The 9,228-nt window shown below is 35.5% G+C and overlaps 1 protein-coding gene across 1 annotated transcript in view; it reads right to left on the bottom strand.

Annotated features, from left to right (window-relative positions):
- Positions 1–65: 65 nt before the first annotated feature.
- The window catches only part of LOC127620760 (rho guanine nucleotide exchange factor 16-like), a 28,293-nt gene continuing 19,130 nt past the window's right edge, over positions 66–9,228 (bottom strand). The window contains exons 7-15 of the mRNA XM_052093986.1: positions 6,826–6,978; positions 6,551–6,680; positions 5,691–5,765; positions 5,096–5,188; positions 2,507–2,661; positions 2,127–2,276; positions 1,622–1,689; positions 1,281–1,382; positions 66–384 (exon numbers count right to left, since the gene is read on the bottom strand). Of these exons, the coding sequence (XP_051949946.1) occupies positions 245–384; positions 1,281–1,382; positions 1,622–1,689; positions 2,127–2,276; positions 2,507–2,661; positions 5,096–5,188; positions 5,691–5,765; positions 6,551–6,680; positions 6,826–6,978 (1,066 nt within the window). The 3' untranslated portion in view covers positions 66–244. The remainder of the gene's footprint in view (positions 385–1,280; positions 1,383–1,621; positions 1,690–2,126; positions 2,277–2,506; positions 2,662–5,095; positions 5,189–5,690; positions 5,766–6,550; positions 6,681–6,825; positions 6,979–9,228) is intronic.

The raw sequence follows: 9,228 nt of genomic DNA, 5'->3' as shown, positions 1-9,228 counted from the left end.
ATAAAACCTGTATGTACTTTAAAAGGGAGAGTTCATCCTAAAAAGACAACGGTCATTAACTCTCCTTCAAGAGGAGAGCTGTTAGACAGAACGGTCCATACAATAAAAATGAATCCTGACTGAGGCTAAATTTTAGCCTAACATGTTTAGTGTTTCACAGAATGATAGTGTTTGGAATAACACGGCCGAGTAAATATCCATTGGCGTGTCTGGCTGTTAACTCGTGTCCGATGATGTAGTTCGATCAGACATCAGTCTCCTTGCGGAGTCGCTCCATACGCTGTATGTTGTTCTCCATGGCAGTTCGGTTGGTGATCTGAGTGGCACAGTTTGCAGGAAACCAGCCTCTCTCCCCATCTCTCATTCGCTCTCCATGACACCATCCTGCAACACCCAGTGAGCCAATCACTAGTAGTTGACAAAGTCTGTGATTTGTGCATTTCACATCATGATGAATTCTATTAAAGCCCTTTATTATCCCAACTGACAGTGTGAACTGTATGGTTATAAATTGTAAAATCTAAATATTTAACCAATTAAAAGGCAACAAAAAATTAGAAAAACATTTCAATAGACAGATTAACTTTACGGTATACAAGTGCAAAGTACAGCAGCGGTACTAGCGTTTAAAAAATACTGGCAATACCACAATATTTTTCATTAATTACAGTTATATACGGTATAACGGCCAAAAACCTCCAACTCCGTCATCATCAGTGTTTGGCACACATCAAAAATGTTCAGTTAGCATTTGAATGTGCATTTTTATCTTAAAGGAATAGTTTACCCAAAAAAATGCAAATTCTCATTTATTCACCCTCTTTCCATCCCAGATGTATATGACTTTTTTTCAGCAGAAAACAAAAAGAGGATGTAAAGTTTGATCTGCTTCTCATCCACACTTTCCATATCTATTCTGTAGCTATGCATGTAACCACTGGAGTCACATGGATTACTTATATATGATTTTTGGAGCTTGAAATGTCTGGTCACCTACAGAGCTAAAACATTCTTTTAAAAATCTTTGTGTTCTGCTGAAGAAAGTCATACACATCTGGGATGGTATGAGGGTGAGTAATTGATTTTCATTTTTTCATGAACCCTTAATTTAAAAACCTTAGTGCGCATGGATCTGTTTTATTTTGAGGGTCGTCTTGAATAATTAAGTACCACATGACATGAATGAGCATTATTGGGATGAGGAGGATTAAATGGTCTGGTTTGATTTATTCATTGGCTTGTGGAGGTTATTAAATCTGAAAAAGAGCCTTCATGCTTACCTTCCACTTCCTGTAGGACAATGACCACCTCTGCCTGCTGCAAGCTCAGCTCATCTGGTGCTTTTTGCATGTAGGCTTTAGTAGCTTCATACTGAGGCAAGTCTTCCACCACCAAACAAAAATTAAGTGTTAATAATTTGATTCTTTAAAGACATCAAAACAGCTCTAAGCTAATGCAGAGAAGTGGGGATTGTCTCCCAGACAGGAATGGAAATATACATAAAAACAATTCTAATTTTGATGATAAATTATCTTAGAATAATTCTCAAACCGAAAGGAATGTTTTAAATTACATAAAAGGATGTTAATGTATTTTTAGTATTGCACTGAATCAGACTTACCGTCATCAGTGATTCTGCAGTTTTGTTTGAGATCGTGAAGAGCTGCAACCCAACGGGCTCTGTCCAGCCTACAAAACATTTCAGAGAAATCTAATTTAATAACTTCCATGGAACACAAAAGGAGACTTTCATTGAATTGGAAGATGGTAATAAATTATTTTAATTTGTTTTTAAACAGCAAAAATTCATGGTTACAGTAAGGCATTTGCAATTAAGTACACAGGGCAACAGGTAATAAACATAAAAATACACAGCCACCAGACATAGACATTATACTTGTTATCATTAGACTAGTGCGATAGAATTGCTTATGGACCCTGTAAGTATCAAGTTATAACCAACCTTCCAATGCAATGACTGTTAAAGCTAGGCACGTTTTCACAGTACTTAACAATAACATAACTTGAAGTTAATCTACCTAGAAAACTTGTTGAACCTGGAGCATTCCTTTGACTGTGATTAGCATATTAAACCTTCTGATGATAAACAAGCATTACCAACTTACTTGCATTCCGCAACGAGCATCATCTGTTCAGCGCGGCCATCGCTGTTGGGATTCATCACCAGCTTCAGATTAAGTTTAGAGTCGGTCATCTCCTCCTCCACCTCCACGTTCTCCACAGTGGCGTAGTCCAACACCACATAACTCTCCTCACTAAATAAACACAGCATGTTACTGAGTTTTACAGGCACCTTCCAACATCATAATCCTTAATGTAACTGGTATGTCAACCAATAAGTGGATCCGTTATGTAAAATGACAAAAGGAATATAACTCCATTTCCCATTAAATGGAGTGATGCAGCAATGAGTTTTCAGGTTCATTAGCTTCGAGTCCATGGTTTTACATTGAATGTATTTATAAATGAGCATCACTGGTCTGACCTCTTTTTCTTGGTGACAATGAGCACATCATTGAAGAGGAGCAGGTAGTAGCTCTTGAAGCTGAAAGCCTTCCGAAAGATGCTGAGATCCTCAGTGTACACGGCCAGCTCTCCACTCTTCTTCAGCCAGCGAGACGACGACACTAGTGGAAAAGGCTAAAAATATACAGACACAAGGTGTTAGAGATACACAATTGCAACCCTTTCAAAACACCTGTTTAAAATATTATTTATATATATATATATATATATATATATATATATATATATATATATATATATATATATATATATATATATATATATATATATTAGTATAGCAGGTATATAACAGCTGAAGTGTGTAATTTATGCATCACAGGTATCAACTAACAGAACTGCAAAAACAAAAATTATTTTCACTACATTTTCCATGTATACTGTACACCATCTGCTGTGGATCGAACAAAAAAAGGTCCCGCAGCCAACTCCCGTGATCGTTTGAGTCAATGTTGTTGTGTCAGGCTGGGTGTGTCTCTCAAGACAAACAGAGCACCACAGAGACAGGTTTACAGTTTTCGAGAAAATTAACATAATTTGTAGAGACAACTGTAAGTAACTAAGCTGGGATTGGAGAAATTCTTTTGAATGAAAAAGTTACACATTGCAGCTTTATGTTTAAAAAGTCAACATGAAATCCAAATCAACTCTATTTACATTCTTAAAACACATTTAAGGCATTGGGCACTGTCACATTTACCTTTGCACATGGAAATTATTTGCCACTTGGAAGAATCTATCACAAGAAATTCCCGATCGTGTGGTTTCCTATTGGGATGACAGTATGAATGTGACAGTGCACTAATTTATTTAATGCATACATTGAGTCTTTAGGGACCTGGGACCTCATTCCACCCCTGTCCCTTGTCCACACCTATTTATTATTCCTCAACCTTTCTCTACTGAATAATGTAGAAAAAAACATGTATAACTACTTGATTACCAAAAGTGTATAGGGTCAATAAAAACCTGGGATATGTAATGGTGTATGTTTTTTTTGCGCTTCCATAAATACTTTGATTATTTTTAGGGCTTTAGATTTAATTGCTCAAATATAAGGAATATTCCATCTTACGGTCCGGGGACATAATTACATTTTATTAATGCATAATTTTTTGGTGTAATTAATCACACCGAATTAATGCGTTACAAAAATGTATATAATAAATCATGTCCCCGGACCGTAATAAGGAATATTCCTTACATCTGAGCAATTTTAGCTTGGAGTACCACCTGTTTTCTCCAAGGGGCAGTAAGCAAAACTCGATGTATAGGCAATGAGCAGCTTCTACAGACAAGAGAACAAACCACACATATCACAAGACGAGAACACGTTCTTGAGTACACAAACAACTTGATGGAGCGCAAATCCGCAGGATCTCAAGGCATGTTTTTCTAAGTTTCAAACTTCGTTTAAGTTGACACAACGAACCAAAAACGGTACGTTTATGACATGACACAACAGAGGTGGTCCAAAAGCACCCGTCTGATGCAGTTGTATATTGATACGTCCTTAGACAAGCACTTATAATAAAACTAAATGGATTGCTGTGAACTGTAGGCTAATGATAGGCTTTAGTTCAATTATATGAAAATAAACAATATATTGCATTCTAAAGCCACTCTTTTATAATGCTTTACTTGTGTGCCAAAACATTGTAATGCATTTTAATTTATTATATATATATATACAATTTAAATATAACTATTTATAATTATTTATAAATATTAAATGATTGCAATTTGAAGGGCTTTTTAAGCAAATATTTATGGTTGCGGTTAATTGCAATTAATGTGGTAGATTAATCGGCAGGCAATGTAAATACAGCTCTAATTATTTCATATCCACACCGCATGGCCAAAAAAAAAAAAAAAAAAGTTGCTTACTCGAATACAGAGCTAAGCCCTGTACACACATGCAGCGACTTCCAGTGAAAAAGCGACCTCGTTCATTGTCAATGAGAACTGGCCAGTGACATGAGCAACAACGGCCTCTGGTGACTAGATGTGGGTGTGGCGATCGACATGACAAAGTTAAGAAAAGTTGAACTTTATGCAAACATGGAGCGACTTTCAGGAGTGACAACCAATAGGAGAGAAGACTGTCAGTGAAGCGCACATCACGCGTCTCCCAGATAATGGAGTCAAGTGCGGGAAAGACAGAAGAGAAGTTTCTGTGAGTGATTTTACTGTTCTATATGATTAGTCTGTAACCACATACATGGATATAATAAGAAGTATGCATGGAAAAGATATTGTCCTCAGTCTGAGTGAGTTTGATTCATAAATTGATAGTTTGTACATCTTATTAATGTTCTGATGCATTGAGCACTGCTGCATACTAAATCAACGCTGAGTGAAATCTGAAAATGACCAGCCGGTAGCTAGTCTAATTTTAAGTCATATATGTTTATGTACAGAGTAAAAGATTGATTTGGGGATTTTAAGAATTGATATTGGGTAGTTCAAATGAAGATTGTGATTACCCAGCCCTAGACGGAAATTTCAGTCGTAAGATGAAGCCCTTCATCAGTCACCTGCAAACATGTACCTTGATTTTGCCAAACTCCATCTGTTTCTGGATGGTGTACATCTGCTCTGTTCTCTCCATCCTCCGCGCTCCATCATTACAGCTTTTCACCAACTGAAATGAGCAAAACATTCAGTTATAATCTGAGATTGGCCTAGATCAGCTGGGAAAAATGGTTTTAAACTGCAGTACATGTTACATACAATACCTCAATGCATTTCTGAGAAACAATCAAATGTACTGTAATATTTGTCGAGGAAAACTGTAATTGGACTGCATTTCCAAATGTGTTGTCTATACAAATAATTTAAGCCATAAAGTAGAACAGAAGTGTGGCTTTCCTTAATATATTATACTAGTCTCTTTGAAAAGCTCTTTGCCTTTGTGCTGCAAGTAGAGATGGGACAGGATGGATGTCGGATGTCTAGTTGATAAGTGATTACTGAGGTCGACTATATATCAACATTTAAAAAGCATCTAGATTTTTTCCCTTTGGCTTTTATTTTAGAAATCCCATTCATTTTAGACTACACATTTTCCAAATTGAATGGTTGGTGGGTTGTTTTGCACATCCCTAACTGATGATGCAGTGCATGTGTAGAGAGCAGTACTGTACCTTACTGATCGCTTTTAAAGCCCACCAGGCAGCAAAGTATTCAGCTGTCTCTTTCGGGGTCTTCTGACAGACAGTCTGTGTACAGATATGCAGAAACAGGGACAAGTTAACATAACTCACCATACACAACTTACTGCTTCATAACAGAATAAGAAGTTCTGACATTTGATAATTTTCACACAATATATATTTGAAATGATTTGTTTATTTTTCTCTTTGTTTAGATTTTCATAGTTTTAAACATGTAATAATTTGTCATTTTTATACATATAATATTGAATTATAAGACTAAAACGGTTAAATATATACATAAAAGCATTTAAAAAGTACCAAAAATAAATCATATAGGCCTGGTAAAAAAAAGTTACCAAATGAGTTTCAATATGACCTTCATATAACAAAAACGTTGAAATCTATATGTTTTATTAGAAGTCAATCCCTTGACACATGAAAGAGCCAGAAGTTGAAAACACACCCAATTCCATTTTCACAGAGAATGTTGAGATAAAGCATCAATTACAATTACACACATAGGCCTCATAAAATCATTTATGCTAATTATTTGCAAAATATTATTATTGAATCGAACATGGCAGTTTATGCTAGAATGATTTTAAGAACTATTTATGCTCGTGTTGCATGCATGAGCTATCCAATTTGACCAAGCACTCCAAAATTGCTTCATGTGTTTGTCCAGAAGTGAAAAAGTGTGAAAGAAATATAAAAACTGATTAACAGCTGGGTTGAAACTGAACTCAAGCATGAAGGCAGATCTTCAGGAGTAGGACTGGGCACTCTTGCCATATAGGTAATAAAAGTTCAAAATATAGCTCTTCGTAAGGAAAGAATGTGTAGCTTACATCCATAAGAAGAGGTAGACGAGTAACTCTCTGCATGGGTAAGATGAGGAAGGAAATCATGGGCAGACCACCACACTCTTCACTGCTTTCTATCTGCTTCAACGTCTCACGAAACACAGTGTTACCCACACTAATCACAAATCACACAGCACAATGAATTCCTATTAACTTTCATCTCATTATTAACCTAATTATCCTTTAAGCGTTTATGCATTCAGCAGACGCAGTGCATATGGGCAGTGATCTATCTGAATTGGGCTAGTTCTGGTGCTTACAGTAGTTTCTGTAGTGTTCTCTGCTGGAAGGTCTCATTGGAGCAGTAGACAATGTACGGCTCAAATTGTTGAGTAGAATAAGTCTGCACTATATCACTGATGTCCAGGATTAAAGGGTGTCTGTGGTGACGCTTTTCAAGATCCTCAAAAAACCTACAAACAAATCAGATATATAGAGTATATAAGAGAGTGTTGTAAATTACATCAGAGCAATTCAACATTCAAAAAAATTTAATTTAAATAGAAAATTGTTATTGAAAGAGTCACAAGATAAATTTCAATTTCTTTAAAGATGGAATGGCAATGGAAAACGACATCCTGCTTTAATGTCAATAGCCCATGAAGACCTTATTTTTGCCAGCATTATCACCCTCACATAATATTGTTTAATCATAGTCTGGATTATTTAAAAAACAATAATATACATTATATATTACCCATAATTATACACTGATCAGCCACAACATTAAAACCACCTGCCTACTGTGTAGATCCCCCTCATGCCACCAAAACCGCATTAACATGTAACGCATAGCATTCAGAGATTCTATTCTTCTCACCGCAATTGTACAGAGTGGTTATCTGTGTTACTGTAGACTTTGTCAGTTCAAACCAGTCTTCCCATTCTCTGTTGACCTCTCTCATCAACAAGGCATTTCTATCCACAGAACTGCCACTCACTGGATGTTTAAAGTTTTTAAAAATATTTAAAATATTGACTACTGTCCTTCACGTCTGTATATGTGCTGAAGTACACTGGGGAATCCTGGAGTTTTAGGTAGAAGGAAAAGAAGAAGAAGAAGAATAGATTTTGGATTGCTGGACAAAAGCACATTAAAGACCAAAAAGCTAAACTCCGAGGATTTTCCAAGATTTTTAGACTTGGTGCTCCATCTAGTGAACAAAATCTGTAATAAATCCTTAATTTACCATGCATATATGAGATTTTGGATTGCTGGACAATTAAATCAATAAAAACTGAACTAGAGGAAAAACTTTCATAGATTGAAGATTTCATAGGGCTCTTCATTTGTTAGCTAGCTGTTGCTATTTTTACTGCACAGATATTACATTACAAGAGCAATAACTCAAAGTCAGAGGATTTAATGGAATTTTTTAGATGCTGCTACATCTAGTGAACAAAATGGGTAGTACATCCTTCATCTGTCAGTTACTTATTGAAGTAAATATTTTTATTTGCTGTTGACAAGAGGAAATTGATTAAATTTAGCACATGTCCTTAGACATGTACAGCACAATCAAAGACTTCAAACGAGTGCATCACAACAAAGACGTCAAACATGTTGCACTCGTTTGACATCTTTGATTGTTTTGATGCATTTGATGCGTTTCCGGCGATGTGCACACTGTTTTAAGAGTGGTACACAAAAAATGAGTGGTAAAAAATTCAACTCACTCTGCTGCTGCTGTTCACTGGGTGAAACGCATTAATTCCTGTGTGTAAACAAACACTCCATGTTGAAGCACCCAACATCATGGATTGTATTACAGCAACAACATGATTCATGCTTTGCAAAAAAAAAAAGTGTTATCGAAGGATGGGGCAGTTAAAACACTATTGGACTGCAAATTCTTAAGTACACGATTTTATTCATGAATATTTCATATTAATATTTTGTTCAGATGAAATGTGTTGATGTATGTTATGTGTTAACCCTGAAATGTAGTGTGGAGTTTGTTCATTTTCTTTGGATTGCGTTTCAAATATAGCTGCATTGGAAGGGCTGCACAGTGTTAGCCAATCACAACAGTGGGTGTTTACACTGAAGTCTTAAAGGGCCAGACAGCTTAAAACTGAGTGTTTCAGACAGAGGAACAGAGACAGGGTGAAAAATTATTATATATGACTAAATTATGACCGTTTTGGTGCAACTCAGGGAAAATAATACAATTATAAAAAAGTATGCCGTGACCTCTTTATAATTGATCACACAGTGTATTTTTTTTTTATTATTGTATTTTAAAAATATTTTTTAATGATTACTTTTTATATATTTTTTTAAACTACAAATTACTACTACTATAAAAATTGATATAACGATTAAATACATTTTTTTGATATAACTATATATTTTAATTACTACATATATTCATCACAAGATAAATCATGGTGCATTTACATGATTCATAATTTCCTTGATTGGACATTTGACCCACTAACACATGGTGGTGCGACTGGCAGGCAGAGCAGAAGGAACATCACCGTGACCTGTTAGTTTAAGTGCTCAAGATTTGGCAATAACAAAGCAGACATACTTATTGTACATAACTGGCGACATCACATTTCTACCAATATTTTAGAAAATGTTTTATTACATTCTGGAAACAGCATGCTGCATTTTGAGAAATGTGTAAAATAAAAAATATTTTGTTTCCACATTT

Source organism: Xyrauchen texanus, chromosome 27 (assembly GCF_025860055.1).
Source record: "Xyrauchen texanus isolate HMW12.3.18 chromosome 27, RBS_HiC_50CHRs, whole genome shotgun sequence".
NCBI lineage: Eukaryota > Metazoa > Chordata > Actinopteri > Cypriniformes > Catostomidae > Xyrauchen > Xyrauchen texanus.
Note: the sequence above shows the minus strand (reverse complement) of the source record. Positions and strands in the feature narration are given on the sequence as shown.